Source organism: Micropterus dolomieu, linkage group LG07 (genome assembly GCF_021292245.1).
Source record: "Micropterus dolomieu isolate WLL.071019.BEF.003 ecotype Adirondacks linkage group LG07, ASM2129224v1, whole genome shotgun sequence".
Lineage (NCBI taxonomy): Eukaryota > Metazoa > Chordata > Actinopteri > Centrarchiformes > Centrarchidae > Micropterus > Micropterus dolomieu.
In genome coordinates, this window is record NC_060156.1 from 10,010,605 (window position 1) to 10,032,906 (window position 22,302).

At 40.0% G+C, this 22,302-nt stretch overlaps 1 protein-coding gene across 2 annotated transcripts in view; it reads right to left on the reverse strand.

Moving 5' to 3' along the window:
• LOC123973492 (receptor tyrosine-protein kinase erbB-4-like) overlaps positions 1 to 22,302 on the reverse strand; it is a 366,438-nt gene that overhangs the window by 133,672 nt on the left and 210,464 nt on the right. Inside the window, exons 1-2 of one of the 2 annotated variants that reach the window (XM_046053564.1) lie at positions 3,938 to 4,031; positions 3,440 to 3,626 (exon numbers count right to left, since the gene is read on the reverse strand). In XM_046053564.1, the coding sequence (XP_045909520.1) occupies positions 3,440 to 3,626; positions 3,938 to 4,006 (256 nt within the window). In that variant the 5' untranslated portion in view covers positions 4,007 to 4,031. Of the gene's footprint in view, positions 1 to 3,439; positions 3,627 to 3,937; positions 4,032 to 22,302 lie in introns of those variants that run through there. The other variant, XM_046053563.1, reaches the window with a different exon arrangement.

The following is a 22,302-nucleotide window of genomic DNA, read 5'->3' on the forward strand; positions in this document are numbered from 1 at the left end:
TCCCTGCGTATGGTGCGACATGCGAGAAAGAATACAAGATGGAACATAACACACAAGCACATACTGTTGGTGCAAATACACTCGCGGATGGATGTGTTGTTTCCTTGGACTCTGGGGGATCACAGGGAAGGAACGGTTGAAGAGAACAATGAGAGACAACTGAATTATTTAGAAAGACAGCTTGGAAGTAGCAGAGACACAAACTCAGTGCCATGCTTCTTCCTTACAAATCTAAATAAATTCTGGTCTTAGAATAAATTGGAATCTCTACACATACAGAGAGAATTGTTAAACACTAGTGCAAACTGATGACATTGTCTTTTTCATGTTGCCTCAGTGTCTCCTTGATAAATTTGGAATCATGCTTATATATCACATATATGACAGAATTTGTTTAATATTGGGTGGAAACTGTACTGTGTGCCACCAGTCCAGGGTGATTGCACTGGGAACTCATCTCCATGGAGAAATAAGCAGCTAAAGTCATTTCAAGGCACATTTTACTGACAATCTTCATCAATGACAACATGCATAGCACTTTGTGCTGCTACCTAATAAATCATTCTACACATTTCCCTATGTGTGAAAGGTAATAAGGACAATAATTTCTAATATAGTTATAACTGAACTGGAGGGCAAAAAAACAATACAAAAAAAGCAGTGCTTACACCATGAGACTACTGACCAGGACTTACTGACAACAATCCTACTTAATGTTATTCAGCCAAAACACAAATTAATTCTCTGTCCATTTCCACTCACCCAGAAGATTTGTGAGGTTGGATTTAGCTTCAAAATGAGTAAATAACACCTCTGATCTTGTGCTGCACACATCATGAGCTGGCCCTGGCCCTGGCCTGCCCCACTTAGCCCTGTATTGGAAAAGCTCACATCTTTTTTGCAAGTCAAGAGCTTCATTTCTTACTGACCTCAGGGTCAGTACGCCGGATGGAAACCTAGAAGCACAAGGATCCATTGTTCATAAAGATGCATAGCCACCCACACATTGTTTTCCTGCTTAGTACGCTATTTATCAGCAATCACATTCACTGTCTTCTCTGACTTCTAAGGAAACAGACTTCGGCGATTGCAGAGTGGCTTGTAAATCAGATGAGAATTTCTGTGTGAACAGGAGTGATGGGTGGAAAAAACAGATGTATTTTCACAACATCGCAAATCAGCATCACACTCCTTCATGCGAGAGGGTTAATTGTGAAAACAGCACTAGTCAGGTATTTTGGAGAAGAAGAAGAAGGAGATTGTCTGGATATTCCCATCTTGCGTGAAGGTGATAGAAGCCAGTATACAACTACCAGCAGATTAGTCAATTTAGGATAGCCAAAATCACATTATAATTGTCATGGAAACAACCAGCAACCAACTGTTGTCTTTGAAGAAGATATTAATTAAAAAACTTTACAGCATCGCCTTGAGATCAGAGAGTGTCATTATATGTACCTGACTACTGGGTGAAATATTCAACCCACCTGCGACATTTTGTGTTTCCAAGTTCAAGCTGCACAAACATTTTCAAGCAGAGAAAAAGAAGAGAAAGAAGTGTCACGGGATCCAAATAAAATAGAGAACTACTATGATCTGAACATCACCATTGTCAGCAAGTCTGACTCAGCCACCTGGTGATTTGAACCCTGGACCTGCAGATCTTCAGAACAGGTGACCTACTGACTGAGCTACTGGTGAGAGGCTGCTTCTACACACTATCTCAGAAGTTGAGGTAGTGACATCACAAGTTCCAGACTAGGAGAGTTTTGTCAGTTTAAACTTAAAATACTTACAACTGTAAAGATGTTGGTGAAAAAAATCTGAAAAAATTCACGCATCATTCTGCCTGTTTTCCCTGTTTCACTCTGTAGCTCAAGAGCGGAGCGTACAGCACACAGGGTGAAAAGAGGAGCTGCAGCAATGTACAGTATGAGAAAAATATGGTGTTTTTTGAAAATTAAACCATGTAAAGCTGTTCTGGTACAACCCCTAAATAAGATTTAGAACCTGAAAATGAGCATAATACCATCTCTTGAATTGAACTGAATTAGCATAGTCTGAAAAATATAGAGTGAGTGACTTCTGAATTTACCATAGGTTGAAATGAGGCAAACGTTAGTCACATATCAGTGGCTGTGATGAAATTTTTTTAGCTCTCTAGGATTTACGGATGATATTCTTAGATTTTTTGAAGCTAGGAATGAGAAATGTCTAGAAAGGTAGTAGTAGTAGAAAAGTAGTCCATGCCCACTTTGCGCAATCATTACCAAATTTTATACATCAACTGAGCAGTGACCCGAGTACGAATCCATCCAGCGAATTACAAGGTATAAACTTTTTGCAAGTGTAGCGCCACCTAGTGGAAGAATATCCCAGGGCTGCTCAACGAAAGCTCGGGCCAAGCAACTTAACAGACCCATCATGTTTGGTTGCAATAGCTTAAGCCGATTTTGATTTATGGACATTTATGTAAAATTGCATGTAAATACACAAAAGTAAAAATTTATGAAAAAAAAACAAAAAACAGATTGACATATAAATATTCTTTATATAACTTTTGTTCAGCGACGTCCATAGATGATCCTGCCAAAGATTCAGGTTGATTGGCAAAACCGTCTGGGACGAGTTCGCAAAAATAGATTTTAGAGAAAAGAGATAAAAAGTCATATAATTTGACATTTTTAGAGCAGAAGACCATCGGAGCAAAGATGCAGATGAATCCAGAGATTAACATGATGAAAGAAGTTTGACTCTAAACAAAGCCGTTTTCGAGATGATTGTAAAAAGGCAAAGTTGATTGTTATAGCACCACCATGAGGTCTATGAGGTAGTGGGTGGAATTTGCAACCTATTCGCCAATTTTGGTGATTTTTTGTCCAGCAGTTTTTGCTGCCCAAACACTTTTAGCGGAGAAAAACAAGAAAGAAGAAGAAGAAAGAAAAAAGAAGAAGACGACGATGACGACAGTGACAAAGAAGAACAAAACCAATAGGAATGGAATTGTCGCCATTTGCAATGACCGCTTTCAACTCAACCCAAAATTATAAAAAGTAACATTACATGTAGGCATGTCTCACTGTAAAATCAACCAGGTCCGTATTTTTTATAAGCATCTGATGAGCTAACAATAGTAAGTTGCTGAATGACGTTCTTTTCGTCTGGATTTTAGGTTTATGAGTAAAAGCACCTCATCAATAGTTTTATTATGGTCCTTAACCTAAAAAAATAACTCCTACCACATAGAGCTGCAGTGGTGTCCTAACCTGTTAGGAGTTCACATTAGGTGGCGAATGAAAGGGTAAACAGACAGATTCCAGGAGGCATGGGAATATTGAATGTTAAACAAACTAACTTTTAAAAAGATTGAACTATTGAAGTTGCACATCCACATTGACTAATAGGTCACTTATTTACCATAAATAATTCAGTCACTCACCTGTGAGGTTTTTCAGACCCAACTGGCGCAGGCCGAAGTTTCCATCACGTCTGTAGTTGAGGAAGACTGCAAGGGAGTAGCGGTCCTCATATAGCTTGGTTCCTCGGATGATCCTCAAGTTCTCCAAAGGGAGGTAGTCAAACTGGTTCAGGGCCACCAACACATAGCCTGTCACTTCTCGGATAGACTGTGGACAGAGTTGTGGAAGGAGAGGTTAGGAGAGTTGTGTTTTAACAGTGCATAATATTGTTGCATAAATAAAATCACTTAAGAAAGCAAATCATTTGTTGTACAAAAGTCATGAAAGGGAAAAAAATCTATTTCTCATGGTGGATGTAAAATAGTATGAAGCTAAGAAGTAATTTATTAAACTATAGTGCTCGCTAGCAGGCCTTGAGGATGCAATATTCATGTTTTTTTAGTGCATTAATCTAAGGAGTTCAGCCAACAATCCACTGCACAAAACACGCAAAGAAAGGAAGTTTTACAATACTGTACATCTTGAAGATGAAGAAAAACAGCAGACTCTTCACTCAAGCTGAGGATATACTTGGTTTTTTTTCTCATCGTGCAATATGTTGATCAAGAGCTTTAGAGTCTTCCTACTTTAACCAAGATTTCAACCGTGTTATACATTTGGAATATTGTTTTTCAAAGAGAATATTCTTGTTCATATTCTACTGAATCTCTCTGATTCTAGCAATTTTAAGATCTTAGAAAATGTGTTTTGCCAACAAGCCACTTAAAATGACGCACTTTCAAACTTCAGGTTTGGCATCTGTAAGTGGAAGTGAACAAAAGTATTATATTTACTTCTTGGTACTTCTGTATCTGTCCACCTTGCAGAAATGGACTATTCTGCCCTCTCTGGAGAGATTAAGCCTTAAAACATGACCCATCTCCGATCTGGTGTTGTGTTTCTGTTACATCTTGATCCCTTTTTTTCCTCTTCTACAGCATTCCAAATTAAAGTTATAGAGTCAATTTAGCACTGCACAATTTCTGAGCAAGGTGCTTGTGTGTACTATCTTTACCCTGCCGCCTCCTGTAACAACAGCAACAAGATCTAACAGCTAGATACAGTTTTACAATGCCTTTCACATTTTTGCCCAGCTTGAATATAGTCACATAGCATAGACCAAATTTATGAATATGCATGTCACGGCTGTAAGGAAGCCTGCAGAACCAGCAGAGCCATGTCACGCATTGCATATGCCCCTGACAACTCTTCCCTCGCCACGCCTTTGTCCTGACACCGCTGTTGAATGTTATTTTGCTGTGTTGTACAGTTTAAAAGCTTTGGTCCCTTACAATTTTAATTTGAGTTATTTCTTAGAACAAAGTGATGGGTTTATCTTGTATCCTTATACAAGCTGTATTTACAGCATGCTGAACATGTAGTCTGAAAAGTATGTATGCCACAACATTTGAAAAAACCCCACTGTCCCTTCTCCTACCCTCAGAGCTTGTATATGTAGATTTTATACGGAAGGTAAGTGGATCACCTTAAGCTTTAAAAATGTATAGAAGATACATGTATGTCATGCCAAAACAGTTGCAACTGAACTGAAATTAACTAATTCAAGAGAAAGGGGTGGAGAGAGAATGCAGAGAAGAAACAAAGAAAACATGGATAGAAAACAAAAGTCAGGCATGCATCAAATCATTGAAAACATCATCAAGGTCACTTTCAACATATTCAATCATTCCAGCATGTTGAGTTAGAGCATCTGAGCGAGGAGAACTTGCTCTAGGGTTTGTGACCCCAATGCAGAACTTGGCAGAGGGTTCAGCGCTCATGTCCGGGGTCCGGCCTGGGGTGACTGAACCACAAGGACAGCCATTGCTTCACACTTTAAATGTCATTTAGGAAGGGATATAACGAGTGTCGAGACTTTGGCGAGGAGCCACCCAGTTGGAGCGGCTGGTGCATGAATCAAAGTGACAGGCTGTGTCCTCTTTCTCCCATCCACCATCATGGTGGCTGTCATTAACAGACAGGCGGTCAGAGAAGTCTTTCCACGCCGGCCTGCTGATGTTGATAATCAACAAGTCTGTGTGTGCATGAAGTGCTGTTGCAGCTGATGTGCTGAGCTGAAATAAGTCCTAAGGAGGACCCTGGCAGCGTAGTCATGGCGGCTGACAGCTGTCAGAGAGCATGGCTATCAGCCACCAGTAAGTAAGCCGCAGTCACAGCTCCGTCATTATTACCCTGCTGATTACCATTAATAGAAACAGACGGGCCAGAGTCTGGTGAGTCTGTGTGTATTTATGTGAATGAGTGATGGGGAGTTTATATTCAGTATGTGTGTTCGTGTGTGTGTGTGTGTGTGTGTGTGTGTGTGTGTGTGTATGTGTTGATCGGTTTAGAAACTAGTTGGAGAAGAAGATCAAGTAACGATGGTCGTTCAGTCTTGGCCACAGGTAGTCTCAACGACTGTAACGACTGTCGTCACAGCAACAAGGAACACTAACGAACCAGCGGTATCGATGACCCGGGCCAACGACCCCACTGAGGTTAAATAGCTGAGTTTCCCTGCCAGTCAGTCAGAACTGAAGAAGTCCTTTGGATAAGGGACGAAACGTCTTCCAGTATCTCCAACCAAGTCCAGTTGCCCTTCATTTTAACCTTCGTTGGATAAGATCAAGTAAGCTACTTTGTGTAGATAAAAATATTCTAACAGGAACAAAAGTTGGTGCATTATTGTTGTGTGCATGTTCATATGTTTAAGTAAATTCTAAGTAGGTGTGCATGTATAAACACAATATGTTGAGCTTCTTTGAGATGTAGCGTGAACACAGAGTCAATCAGGGCCACACTTCACACTTTTGACTTTATTTCACTAGCAAAGATCTGAGATGGGGGACTGAAGGTCTTTTCAGCTCTGCTACACAACCAAATAGCTCCAAGTCTGTGCAGTCCAGTGACACTGCCCTGGGCACTGTGCCATAAACTATCCTGCTTCCATCTTCAATCCAGGTATTTTTTCTTGCCACCGAAAGGTAACGGGTGGCACACAGCAATAAGAGCAACCCCGGCTGACTGAATCTAAGCATATACATTAGCTGATAATTATTTTAGGGCACACACTACATGGGTGCTTTTTTAAACTTTTTTATACTTTTTTTCTGAGCCTGTTTATTACCCCACTCGCACGGTTGCTGGTTTGTTATTTTCAAGCCACCAAATCAATACTTTCCAAAGTGCAGCCTTGCAGAGGGAAATAAAACGAGGGAAAAAGAAGATGGCAGGTACACACGCTTTTCTCCCCACAGATTGTTTGTTCAATAATGAACTGCATGAAAAAAGGGAAACAACTTGTAGTGATTACAGGCCCTTGCTGAGCTAATGGCCAAACCTGCTCTGTGTGGTCACTTTCATTAAACACAGATCAACAAAACAAGCACCCACCCCCACCCCTCCCTGCAACATCACTGGTGCAGGCCAAGTGCACCGTATGCACCAGCAAGCTTTAACACATGCAAGTCCCTAAGGAAGACAGCTAAAATATGATATTCAAAAATGTGTTAATACACAAGAGCCCACATTGTGTGATGCAATAGCAATGCTGAGTTTGGCACAGGTGCCAAGTAATAGCATATTAATTTTTTTTTCTGTGTGCTTGCACTAAATTTATTCCAGAGTCATTTGCATGACCTCCTCTATTTAGCTACAGTGCAATTAGAGCAGGAAATTACCTGCTAAAGATAACAACATGACACATTGTTGTCCTGGATTTCTCTCACTTAAAATAGCTCTTCAACTATCTTGATACAGGTGTATGGAGCACATGTGACATGTGAGAACCATGCGCCTCATGTAGCTGACGCCCAAGTTGTGCTCTGTTAGTATTTATTTCTATTGCAGTTCAGTATTTCTTCATGTCAACACAGTCATCTCTAATGGTGAAATATGTACTGCTTTACCAGATTCAAACAGAAAGGTGCAAACTGTTGATCATCTGTAATCATTTCAGTGAAAAGTCTTTTTTTTAAATGAGATTGGATAGAGAGTGGGTTGTTAGACTCCTTCACTGCATATAGACTGAACTGTGTAGCAAGCCCCAACTTACCCAACCCCACACATGCCTCCCAATGCATCAGAGGCCCAGTAACAATGAACAAAAGACACAGACAGAGCCAGATTCACTAGATTAACAGGGATTTCTCCATCCTCCCCAAGCCAGAGCATTTGTGAACGGAAGTGTGGCAGCGGAACAAACCCCTCACTTGAGTCACCGAGACGTGCGCGGTTTTGAAATCGAGTCCTTCAATCCCCAACTTCTAAAAGATGAGGAGAGGGAGGGAGGTATTGGGGTAGAGTTAGCGAAGGAAGATGGGAGAAAGGGTAGAGAAGGAAAGGGAGACAGAGAGGGTGGGATACATGCTGCAGGGGGAGGAGCTCAGTCAACTGGATCGAACGGTGTCTACATACATTTGAATGCATAATTAAAACCACACCTGTTCCAGGTCAGGAAAGAGACAGACAGCTAAGGGTCTGAGAAAGGGGTGACATGTCAGAAGGGGTGATGCAGGGCTGAAAGTGCAACGACACCATTAGCATGTTTGAAGAAACTGAACACACGTTAGCATGATTGCCTCTCATTTCCATACATATTGAGGCGTACTGATGTGCTCAGCAGGGCTGCGGTCATTGAAGTCTGATACACAGGAGTGCACTGGGAGGGCTTAAGGTTTGCCTTGCATCACTAAGTCCTCATCCTCTATTTCCATATCGCTTCCCTAAACCCTCTGCCTGAGCTCACATCCACATCTGTAAACAGACAGAGAATCCGGATGGAGTGTCTACAAGTATAAGTGAGAAAATCCTCCTGAGTTTTCCCAGGAGCTCATCCTCAATGTAACTGACAGCCTACTGGAAATATTGCTGGTAATTGTCCCATTTTGAAAAGTGAAAGCTTCATTACTGTTTTGACATTAATTTCTGACATTAATCTTTATAAACGAGTGTTAACCTTCCATTGTGAATAACTCAAGCATATGAGAGCGTATCACTCACAAAGTGAGGTACAATATGGCTTTCTTATATCATCAACTGAGTGAGTACAATATTTCCCAGTATGAGCAGTGTCCCTGATGGAATTTGAGAGTATTTCCTAGATACTCAAACTCACAGCAGCAGTGTTGCCATGCTTTGCGTTAAGTCGCCGAAGTGCCCACCTCCAACCCCCCCAAAACGGCCAGCTTCCCAGTAACACCTCAATCCCTTTGGAGTGGCTTAAACCCAATATGAGTCACATCAAACACCTGCAGTTGATGCTGCCTTTGATGTGTGTGTGTGTGTGTGTGTGTGTGTGTGTACGTACAGTGTACAGTATATATGTGCATCACTCAAGTGTCTTTTATTGCTTGGACAAGATGATTATGATGACTCATCTTTGAAGATGAAGAGAAACTTTCCCTTTTGTTTCTTACATCACACCTCTTGTGCTCTCATGAAACAAATCTGTGTGTGCGTGTGTCTGTGGTTTGTGCAAAGGCATTCTCATGTGAGATTAGACATGTTTTTTTTGCTGATTGTGGTAACTAACAATAGCAAAAAAGAACAAGCGACATGAAAGATTTGCAACCTCTCTGTTAGCATTCCATGTCCTTCCCTTGCCTCCACGGGTCAATGCCAGCTACTTTCTATGAGTACTGTTTTGCTCAAGTATTTCACTGAGGATTTCAATGAGGATTTCAATGAGGCAAATACAATTTTAATTCCTTTTATAGTAAAGTACAGAAGAAGAAAATGCTATAGAACAGCAATTATCTATGTATTATTTAAATTAAGCAAGAGTTTTTGGCTTTGGTTTGAGATTTAGAGTGGCTGTTGCTTGCTAATGGGATTGGCAAGCATGGGTGACTTTGAGAAGACCCTGTTCAGAGTGTGCATGGCATATATGCTGAGGCGATGTGTAGCGTTCAGTTGATGCTTGAGTGTCATCGGTTGCGACAGTATGACAGTCTACTTGTCAAGTATGATGACAAGAAAGCCCTGTAAGGTGCATGCATCATTGACAGAAAACACCATAATGGTCAAATACAGAAACAATAGCCTGAATAGGCAGAGAATCATGCGAGCAGACAGAGGTGGACACAAAAAGAGAAACACATAATGTATAAATAAGTACCTAATGTATGAGGGAGGGGTCATCCATTTTAGTTCAGATAGAGAAAGAAAGTTTTGAAATAGATGACCTCCTTTCAACATTAGTATTCCAAACACAAGGTGCCCAAATATCAGTATGTTTTAGCAGCATATTCAGTATTGTATTGTATTTTTTTTAAGCTCAGTTTAATTCAGTAACATCATTGTGGGTTATTGTATTTTACTATAACAAAAACACTCCTAGCACATGCTGAATCCTTAGAAACAGACATCTGCTGCACAAATTAATGTGTTTTTTTGGATTCCATGTCAATGGGATGCTTCCCATTCCCGCTGAATATTTCCTAAACACTTGGCTCCACTGGAATGTTGTAGAAAAGTCTACTTTCTCCTCAGCATTGCCACCTGTGGCCGCATTAACTACACTGGGGTCTATGGGACTAAGTATGTGGATCCATACACAATTACTCTACCGTCTCTCACACACAAATACAACAAATATATAAATGCAATGGTACCGTAATGTCTGATATCTCACTGCTGGTAGCAAATTAGTATGTTGTATCAGCTAATGTTTCTAATAAACAGTGATGCTTTTAGTCATAGAATTTAACTGAAAAAGAAGAGAGGCAAGATCTTCTGTGAAGCCTCTGCCCTTAAGGTTAGAAGAGTGATTATATAGGTATGGAGAATGGGTGGTCAGTTGTGGGTGGGTGTTCTGTCGTCACAGGTTGAATGAGGCAGATTATTCTACAACATTTCCTGCCTGATGCCCCTCAGCTTGTCGTCCTCTCCCTTAGTCACAGCTCAGACAATGAAGCATAGCACAGGTCCTATTGATTTACTAACACAGTAATTAAGAAAGAGCATGTATCTTGTCTCTTCCTCGTCTGTTCTCACTTCATTTTCTTTCTTTCTGTGCAACACACTAAAAGTCTTCCTTGCCCTTTGTATCTTGCACCTTCAAATTGCTAACAATGGTACACCAATATAAACTAAATTATATGCCATTCATTAACTTGGTCTGCAAGTGTACACTAATGCAATGTATTGAACTCACAACGATATTTCTTCCTCTAATAGCAATAAATTATGAGTAGGAGTACTTAAATCATGGAACATGCATATACCAAGTACTGATATAAGTACTTAATCATAATGCATTTGTCAATTATCTCTGTAGTGAGATCAGTGATTTTTCTTTTTGCAATTGCAACTGAAATTTACAATTCTATTAGGCAAGGCCAGGCAAATTTATTTATAGAGCGCATTTAGGCCAAAGTAGCAATACACAAATTGTTAACCACCCACCCTTAGATTGGTTCATCTTCACAGGAATTCTTTTTGGAAATGTTGGTATATCTTAAACTGTATGGCTGCACCTACTGGACCACTGCTTAGTAATGCTGATGCATGTTAATGCTTACAAGTAAAATAGTAAAAAGCTTATGTTTTTATCGCTATCATTCATCATTCTTACTCTCACTCTCACATCCACACACAAACAATAGTTACTTTGAATCAAGTAGAGTTGTGGGGCAGTGGGCTTGGTGCCATCTGCCATCCTCAGTGTCTTTGGTCAGGAGTCTATGCAGCAATAGCAGGAGGCACATTTGAGGCAAAGGATCAAGAGCTCACTTTTCTGGTCAACTCCTGAAATGGAGCCAGAACGGATAGCGTGATGCTTAAAATGCATAATAACAATTTTGCGCCCCACTGCCCCCACATGAGCAACACTTCTTTGAGCTTAACAACCCTCATTAACAACCAGCTGAACGGTGTGAGCGAGTGACACATGGAAGGATTCGGCGCCAGCATGCTGAGAAGGTGTTGGAATTCCTTATCATCTACAACTGTCAATGACTGGTCATCAAAAGAAATGTACAGGGTAAAAGTTCTCTTACTTTTACTGGCCTCAGCTCGTCTCTGCACAGTTCTTGTTGAGCTCTGCACAGCTTACAGTGAGCTCTTCTTTTCCTTAATGTAGTGTTGCCATAAATTGGTATCACGTGCGTTTTCTAAAAGTGTTGGTGTCGCTGCATCCCTACCTTCAACAGAAAGTAAAACATAGTGTTGAGTTATTGTGCAGCTTTTCTGCAATGTATAAACTGAAAACAATTTAATCATTTGGACAATTAAATAAAATCAAAGCACTTAGCTTCGGACAAAGGTTGGATTCAGTATTACAACTGGTCATGGTGTGAGTAATTTTGGATACGCATCAATCAAATGACAGAATGAGTCAAATGACAAAATAAATGCAATTTATTAAAAGCATTTAGTTCAGCAACATTTTGTTTCCTTCTGTCATTTTATAAAAATGATTTAATCGCTAGACTGTAAAGGAAACTCCAACCACAGCACAAGCCACTCCGTCTGAACTGAAATGATATTAGTTTTTTTGTATAAATCATAATGTGATGCCCGTCTACTGTAAGGTTCACTGGATTTACTCTGAGGCAAAACCTCAATTTTGCTTTTCCTTAGCCAAGCCCCATCAGTCGTTTACACTAATGCATGAGAGCTACTCCATAAAGTGGCACATTAGTATGGCCCTGCTTTATTGCTCTTAATAAGTAAAATTCTGTCAAATGACTTGGGTTTAAACAAGAGTCAAAACTACCATTTAAAACAAAACATACAGTGCCGTCCTTTATGTGCAGTACTAGGCATAAATCAAGTCTTTCTTTCAAAAAATGCATTGTGTTTACCCTGAATGCTCCTTGTGTTTCAAGGGCTTGTGGGCAGGCACATTTAAATCACACACACACACACACACACACACACACACACACATACACATCCATACTTTCTCTCACTGTCTCTCATAATGGCAGCTCTTTCCCATTTCACCTCCCTGACAGTTCCTGAATTGAGCTAGAAAACCCTCTGTCATTAAGACTGACTTTCACCGTTGGCAGGAAAATGAATGGAAATGAAGCGTGGTGTTCACCTTATGCAATGAGAGCCATTAATACAGAGTGAAGAAAGAGAGGCATATTCTTCACATTACTACCCTTCCTTAATACTAGTTCAGTTAATATATACTTTATAAATCCCTGCAATTTGTCCACTGCAGTTCATCCACATCTATTTAGGTGCAGTGGACAGCAACAGTACAGCACTCGATGACCTTCAGGTTTGTGGCTAATGCAAATTGCTGGGATTTTCTGTAATTTGTACATTGCAGTTTATTATTGCACTGCTGCTGTGACATGTGAAACTAAAAAGTATGTATCTATCTATCTACCCACCTATCTATCTATCTAATACCTACCATCTGACAAAAACATAAGCCTTTACAAAAATATATATATTTTAGAAGAATATATGAATGTTAATTGCATTGCTTATATAACTGCTTTATTGCTATAGTTGAAGGCCCATATTGGACAAAGTCTACCTAGCATTGTTGCTAAATAAAGGTACTCATTAGCTGTGTACCTTCTAAAAGTACCTTCATTAGCCTAAATTGGCATCATACTTTTCTCTAGTTGGACAATACCAAGAATCCGATGTTGTGTAGCTGACATTTTAATTTGCAGTTTATTGCTAAATAGCAGGCAGCATCAATTTCATCCTCCATTTGCCTTCCGCATTCTACCTTGAGAAAAGAGATAAAGACAGATAGAAAAGGAGAACGGTAGAGTGACACCCCTTCCCAGGAGGAGAACTTGCGACTCCATCAGAGCACTGGTAATGAGTGGACTCCTGTGGGGAATTCTCCAAATGGACTCATTTGTAATTGATTCAGTGCATTAATTACCGGCCTGGTTACGCCTGTGTCATGGTTAATATTGTGCCGATCTGACGAGGCTGGGAGGCTCGTCTGCATTGGGACTGTTCGGGCGAGGCAGCTATTATTCAATTATGCTGCACGTATAGTCGACGAGGCAAGTCTTAATCCGAGAGTAATCACTTCCCCACACTCCCCTACTATGAGCTGATGTGTGGGAGGAGGGTGTTGGGCTGGGAGGGAGTCCTAGATCCATCTAGCCATGGTTGGCACCTTAATCAGGCCTGGGAACAAATACCCATGGTGTTGTAAAGTTTCTGGCAGTAAAAGAGCATTTTGCACTGTAGTGAAAGTTTTCAATGATTATGTGATGCAACTTTACACTGTGTGGTGTCTTGATTCCAGTTCTCAAGTGCAACTCCCCAACCTTTTCACAATTATTTGTCTTGTCCCTGTTTTGACTAAGAAGGTGAGACAGATTAATTTTGTGCATGTGATACAAATGTATCACTATAGTAAAATGAAAAAAAATGTTTCATACTTGCACAGCAGCGGTTAGGCAAACATATCACCACACATTTTAATGAAAACACTGAAAACTTTAAAACAGCAGGTCATTAGTGGAACGAAGTGAGGTTGCAAGAGAGAAAATAACCTCTTCACGGCTAATTGAGATGCTAAAGAGTCATCATATATCCTCCAACTTTGGCACTGTCACATTTTAAAGCTAGCAATTAACCTCTGTCTAACCTCAGATTGACAAAACAATGACACCTTAACAAACTTTATAAGATGCTGCATGTGTCTGGTTTGATACATTTATCATACTTTATGCATTGTTTTCTATTGTATCTACATGCAATTCAGTAATACTGTCATTGGTGTAAATGTGCATTAACAAAAGTAGAAGTAGAAATATAATGCACATATTTACTGTCTTGCTATTGACATATTGTAGGAATAACAATCAACAAATGTGTACAACATAGTACCATATATTGGAATGTAACTCTTCATAATTCTGTAATATGCACAAGACCTTCGCTGCAGGAGAGGTGATCCTGCCATCCTAATGCTCTCTGATTTTGAGTGCCATTCTAAGATTATAGGATATGAGAGGTGAAAGCACTGGGCCTCAAGGGTAAACTTCTCTTCACTGCTGAGGCACAAATACCTTAACTGCAGAAACACTTCAGTGTGACTGGTCCTTTGGAGACATTAACAACACTATAGCCCACCCACTTGTGTGTGTGGGACTTCTTTTACCCGATCAACTACACAGGGAATGGACATGCATTTCTTTAATGATTTAAGAAGCTGTTCTTCCTCCTGTGCGACAACTTGATGCAAAACGATTCGAAAGGCTACAGACTATGGCCTTCTCATGTTTACTGCACACTGCAAAAATAAATCTCATATTTCAGTGGAACTGAGTGCTTTCCATGTGACTCATCAAAACAGACCATGTGTTCCATTTTTACTTACAAAACAAGTGGCGAGCACACACTGTCCATTCCTTTTTCCCTTCATCAACTTTTAGTTCAACAACAGTCTGTTTTCAGCCCTGAGCAAGGAGAGAAGATAAAATAGAGGGCTCTCTCTCCCTAACAGTTGATTATATTTCTGCTTTGATCTACAGCGTCCATCCCCTAACCATTCTCCAAGAGTTTGGACCTAGTGCAACACAACAAAAACAACACCCACGGCCCTGGGAGTAACCAGACACCATTGTGCCCTTCACTGCATGTTTCGTGCGCCTGCTGGAGCTTTAAGTCTTCTACATTCTCCTCTCTATGGGGCACCAATACTTTCTATTTGGACTTGAGATTTTAACGCAGAAACATAGAAAACAGTCTTACTCAAACCGAGGTCCAAGCGTCTTCTGGAAACCTTGAGGGCATTCCAGCAGGGGCTTAGAAATGTGAGAATGACAGTGCTTGTTCCAGGTTACACTAAGCACCTCTGTAACACTGTATAGTTCAGAACCCCTGGGTGGGTCCAAATCTGAGAATTTTACAACTTGAAAACAGTACAGTACTTACACAGGAGCTTAATGTTAACAAGGGACCTGTAATCTTAAAATAGAGAAAAACAAAAAAAGCCAGACTCAGTTATTCTAGCAGATGATGACGTTTTACCAGGAGTCATTTTTGCCTTTTTGGTTGTATTTAAGTGACATAACAATCTCCCTCTGGGGATGGCATGCTGTTCCTAGCACCATCAAATTAGAGGACTAGTCAGAGACTTTCGGTGCAGGGGTGTTTGTCGCACAGCAGTTCTGTTACTTCAGTCCTCCACTTGCACCCCAGTGAGACTGTTAAATGTTGCTGTGGGGGAGCATCGGCCAAGCTTAATGGCCCTAACAGCATTATTAGCTAATAAAGGTTGATGGGCCTCGCGACTCGATAAATTTAGGAGGACAGGAGAAGAAGAAGCAGTGGCCGTGTTAGGGTGAGGTTTCAGTCAGGGAATTTATGTATCTCCCTTGTTTTGCACTAAGGCACAACCTGCGGAGGGATCCCAGTAGGATTTTCTAGTATTAAAAGTTGACATTTTGTCTGTTGATATGTTAAAATCTGTCATTTTAAAGTAAAAAAAAGAACAATTTCACAGTCATTCCAGTTGGTATTGATCAATTGTATAACTGCTAAGGTGCTTTTAATTTAGGAATTCACAGTTTTTCGTGGAGCATGGAGTGTCATTTTTTGCCACTAGTATGTCATACAGCTCAGGATACTAGAAATTCTTTGCTGAATTTAAAACACTTTTAACTCAACTTTCAAAGAGAACACATCTTCAGCTAAGTTTTTGTCACAAAGGGTGAATCCTCATTTGTTCACACATGATTTTGTTTACATTCATGCAACCTCTAAATTGTATTGTGCATTGTATTATGCACGTGAAGGATGGCCGCAGTTTCTATAGCGTAAGTGGGATTTGTTGCAGGGGCTGCAAACACAAAACCATAAATAATTACAGAATGCCACCATCCTACTTCAAGTGACATCACATTGCATACCATGTCTTTATAGTAAGTGAAAAGATTATTTTAGATGATAAGCACGTCATGGAACTGGGAGGTAACTCACTCACAAACTCACTCATGTTTAACAGGCTGCTCGTCATACATTGTTATATGTGTATGAGATATATAAAAAAATGGCTACATTAAAATTAGGTCAAGACCAAAGCATAGTCTATAAGGAAAGTGGTGGATTTAACTACGTAAATTTACTCAAGTAGTGTCCTTGTTTAATTGAGTATTTCCATTTTAGGCTACTAAATACTTCTACTTCACTACACTTGAAGGCAAATATTGTACAGTTTACTACAATGCATTTATTTGATAATTTCAGTTGACAGTTACTTTGCAGATTTAGATTATTATTACAAATACATGATATATTATTATAGGTTAGGTCTAGACAGCAATTTGGACAAAATCAATGTGGATCAGGATGGAGGAAGAAAACAAATTATGTGACAGGCTAGACAACGTGTCTACCAAATATTGCATAAAAACGCCCTCCTTATGTCTTGTCTTCTCTGAGTTAAGTGATGGCCCAATAAGTATAAGAGTGGAAGAGAAATAGTTGACATGGCCTCTTATTCTGACCACAGAGGAAATCTCTGAAATTGAAGATAAAGGTCTTGCTCTTTCCACAGGGAATCAAGGAATCAGTTTTCTGACCCACTTGGATGGTCTCTCACTCTCTCTCACTTTCTCTCACTCTCTTTCGCTCTTTCCCTCTTACACACAGACACATACGCACAGCAACAGAGTGGCTGCATCCAGCCCTTAGAGTTTTATTTGGCAGCCAGACCCATCAACATTTCTAAGAATTAAAAAACCCAGATAACAATCATGTTTAATTAAGCTGTTGAAGTGTTATGGTGGTATTCGAGAACAGCACTTTGAATTGATGTGAGTCGTGAATGTGTGTGTTGCTTGCAGATTACGTTCAGCAATAAAAGGAAAGTCACACAATTTTTCTGCAAATATAACTCTTAGAATATGGAGGGACTTTTAATAATGCAGATTGAAGACAGGTGCCGGTATCAAAGGCAGAAAACAACAAAAATATTGCAATTATGTATTGTAATTATGAATTAGGACATACACAGTATGGTTGTGTGTGTGAATGTGCGCCTTTGATGTTGCAACCTCATCTTTTAACAATCCCACACACAAAGAAGCAGACACAATATACACTAATTACAAGGAGTTATTAAATGATAACGTCACCAGAACTGCTAAGTTTGATCCACTGATTGATGGTTCATCTGCCCCATGTGAATGCAACTCTGGTTTTCAACTCTGATTATCACATGCTTTTACAAACCCTTTACAAGACTTTAGGAAGTCAATAGTTATTTTTTACTGCAGACAGTCTGGCTTTACATAGCAGGAAAAGTACAGGTAAAACACTCATTATTATTATCAAGAACACATGTGCTCTTCTTGCTGTGACATGTCAAAATGCCTGCTGTGAAAAACCCTATTATGTACACACATTAAGAAAGTGACTCTGTAAAACCACTGAGAAAAGGTCCCATTTTAGAGACTTCATACACTACAGTATCTGTAAAACCTTTCCACATTGTCTTCCAATTTTAGGGAGAAAAAGAGAGAAATGTTTTAAAAAGTAAAGTTAGGTGGTTTAGAGGTAGAAAACAGTAACTCTTTTTATGCAATGTTTTCTTGCCCTCCAGAGACAGAAGCCGCCTGTAACGTAGTACTTAGTTATGTGTGTATGCCCTCTTGAGAGGAAGGGACATGGGGGAGCCAGTTGGGAGCTGTTACCCAAGTAAAAAATGATGAATATTTTAATTGTTATAATGGACGTTTCCTGTATGGGCACCTACAGCCCTTCGTGTCGAAGGAGTTAACTAATTCACAACCAGAAGCTGGAGCCGTGGCAGGGATCCTTTGTGTGAGGTCCTCACATTAATTTATAATAGCTCACTCAGTTTTGTTTTTCCCCCTCAAGGAAGGTCTAAGTTTGACCGCACCTGGGGCTAGTTGGGATTCAGTGTCAAAAGAGGCCGTAGTTCGCCAACTTAGGGGCTTGATCAGATACCGTGGTTGAAAAATGGTCTGTCTCACTTGTCTAACCACTAACATCGCCCTAAACTTTGATGTAGTAGCGTCAGGCAGAGGATGTATCATTCCTGAGGCTTTATCTAGCATCAGCTGTGACCCCACAAACTATTTTGTGAGGTAACTCTTGCTGTCATATTTTTGGTTTTGGAAAGGCCAAAACAGACATAACCCTTCTCTCCAAAGTTGCACATCCCATGCCAGTTTGTGAGTTGTCAGGTTGCCTCTTCAAAAGTTAGCAAGAACTTGGCAGGGAAATTTTGCCTGTTTGAGTTTCCTTAAAATATACAGCCATTTCTGGTGAGATGAACTTGTCAGGTTCTCTGTGATGCTGATTCCCACGGACCGAAAACTGTTCACCTGCTCCACCGCATCTCCACTTATGAAGACAGGGCTGTGGGTCTTCACCTCCTTTTCCCTAAAATCAACGATCAGCTCCTTAGTTTTGCTGACACTGATCAGCAAGTTGTTCTCTCTGTGCACCACTCTGCAAGGCTGTTGATTTCCTCCTGATGTGAAATCTCATCCTTGTTGGAAATCTCGCCAGTGATGGTTGTGTCGTCGGCAGACTTCACATCAGAGTTCTCTCCATGTCGGGGGCTGCAGTCGTGGGTGTATACCGTAAACAGGAGGGGGCTGAGCACACAGCCCTGGCGCGCTCTGGTGTTGAGCACTAGAGTGGAGGAGGTGTGACCACTAATCTGAGCTGTCTGAGTTCTGTTTGTGAGGAAGCCTAATATCCAGTTGCAGAGCATGGTACTTAAGCCCAGCTAAGTTTGCTGACCAGTTTAATGGGAGAGATTGTGTTGAATGCTGAGCTGAAATCCAAACAGCATTCTGCGGTAGGAGTTTTTTTCATTGGTATCTAAAGACTGAGTGGAGGGCAGTGGAGATCATCATCAGCATCATCTGTGGCTCTGCTGAGGGTCCAGGCTGACTAGGATGTGGTTCTTTATTATGCTAAGATGTGATTGGACACTGGGAAGGGTTTGGCAAACAGTCAAGTATGGACTGAATTTGTAATCAAACTGCATTATATCCATATTAGATCTGGAATATTTGGAAATATCAGCAATTTGACTAACCGTTTCTACTACCCTCTCTCCCACTCTGTATTTCAGTGTTGTTTATACTGTTATATTGTCATATTTATATATGCATCCTTTGCACTATGCTCCATCGCACTGTGTACATGTGTACATGTGTACATGTATGCATGTATGTGTACCTGTATATCACATCCACCTCTGACATGACTTACTCCTGCATCCTTTGCACTCTGCTCACTGAACTATTTGTCAATATGTCTATATTGTTTTTTGTTCATAGTGTGTATATTTGTATTGTGGGTGTCTGATTTATTGTTTTATTGTCTTACTGTGTTATTGTATGAGTAATCACATCATGAGCAATGTACAATCCTGAGTCAAATTCCTAGTATTTGTACACATACCTGGCAGTAAAGCTGATTCTGATTGTGAACTTAGCCTCTATTTTTGTCTCTTTGTTTCTCTATCTCTCATCACCACATCTCTTTAGCTTTCTAATTTTTTTCTCAAATTTCCATTATACTGTAGACGTCAATGAAAGAGCTATAACAGTCAGAGCAATTTTTGCTTCCCAGATAGTTGTGCACAGAGCTAGACAAAGGCCCATGTAATTACAGTAGTAGTCAGTGGTACATTAGCGATAAAGATGTGATGTGCTCACATGGGTGGAGCTGGCAGTGTTAGCTACCCACAATGCATTCATTTCATGGTAAAAGCTGCAATTATACCAAAAGAAAGAATAAGAAAGACAGTCTATCTCTTGCTCTTTTTCTTTATATTTCTCTTTTTTCCATACACACACTCTCCCTCTACTCTTTCCCATATCCTTTGCTGTCTCTTTATCTACACTATGTCACTGTCAGGCAATGGGATATTATCTGCATAAAACAATATTATCAACTCAATGAGCAATTAAGTTATTCTCTCATCTCTTTGGAGGAAGAATCGGAATCATTCTGAATAGAACAAAAAAGAAATCCTCCTCCACCACCTCTGTCACATTTGTGCCTTGTGCACTAATAGGAGGCCTTTTAGTTTCTTTTGTGGTTCCTCCTCAGATGACACAGCAGTACTTTTGGAAGACAGTACCAACAATGGAGTCTCCTGTTGCATGGGTCTTTGAAACACTGGGCTTGACTATGGTAGGCCTCGTCTCTGTTTCACAATAATGAAGCCATTTTTTGCCCCCTGGCCAGCGCAAACAAGTCATGCCTGCACAGATTGATCAAAATGGCCAAGTGAGAGGGGCTGAAGCAAAAGCCATTATATTGTTAAACAAGCTAAGCAAGGATTACTCACTAGCGCTGTGTAAAACACACAGAGGAGGAGAGGACTTAACAAGAAGGCCTGTGAAATTGTGCATACAAGCAGTATTCAAGAGGGAAAATTACTGACTGACTTAAACAAATTAAACTGAAGGTAAAGTACTGAGGATACTCATGAGAATTAAAATAACACAATGTTTAGAACTCCAGATCATCAGTGAAACTGTAAGTGTTGTCTAGTACCTCGAGCCATTGCTTTAGTATATAGCTGCAATTCCAAAAAACCCGATAGCATATAAGTTTATCTTTGTTAAGAATAATATATAATGTCAAAATATACCAAGTTAAAATAAGCTTTGAAATATACGTTAATATAGGCTTTGAATTCATTTAGGATTGGGATAAATTAATATGTTTTGCGTTAACGTACATAAGTTACCATAAGCTTACTGATTGACTAACTGACTGATTTACCTAATTACTCCCATTCAGGCTTTATGTTGTAACAAGTTAGTGATTGGATTCTGAAGCAGACATCATAAAGCAACATATCCTCATCTGTAAATGGCAAAATAGACTGACTGTCAATTGTCCCAAAATGACATAAATGATCGTCAGAAAGAACTGGTCAAGCAACAGGCGTACCAGACCTTAAATAAGTCACATGACGTTAAACATGTGGTTAACATTGTGTAACGGTCAGTTTGGACGGGCTTAGGCAACAAAACAGTTCAGGGCTCCATGCTAACCTTTTTCCCAACGAGTACATGTGGACCTAAATAAAAATAATTCACAAGCACACAAAGAAATTTAGGAGCACAGTAAAAAAAAATAAAACAAAACTACTAAGACAGGTTTAGGAAAATATCATGGTTTGGGTTTAAATGAGTATGTTATGTAAGTCACATGACTTAACTAAGTCAAGTGACTAAAGTACTAAAGTACTAAGTACTAAAAACTTTAAAGAGGTGGTATAATCCTGGTCATCGGGATGGCAGTATTTGTTTTGCCATCTGCTGTTTACTTCTTCTACTTAAATCACATTAAGCCTGTTGCAAAGAACCTTGGTGTTTGGTTTGATAGTAATTTAAATTCCGAGCAGCACAACATAAAGCTTGTTCAATCATGTTTTTATCAACTTACGAAATATAGCAAAAATTCGATCTATGTTAAGGACACCGAGACCATTTTACACGCCTTCATCTCATCACGCCTGGATTTTTGCAACAGCCTTTTCACTTGTTTAACCCAAAAATCTATTGATCGACTCCAGACTGTCCAGAACTCAGCTGCCAGGCTTTTAACCAGAACAAAGAAATATGACCACATTACTCCTATTTTAGCTTCATTACACTGGCTCACAGTATGTTTTAGAATTGACTTTAAAATTTTATTGATCACTTTTAAAGCTCTTCATGGCCTCTCGGCTTGTTATATTTCTGAACTTTTAGTCCCATACGCACCAGCACGTACCTTGAGATCCTCGGGCAGAGGTCTGTTGTCTGTTCCAGAGTCTCGACTGAAAACTAAAGGGGACAGAGCGTTTGCTGTCAGGGCCCCGAGGCTCTGGAACAGCCTGCCCGAGGAAATCAGGTCG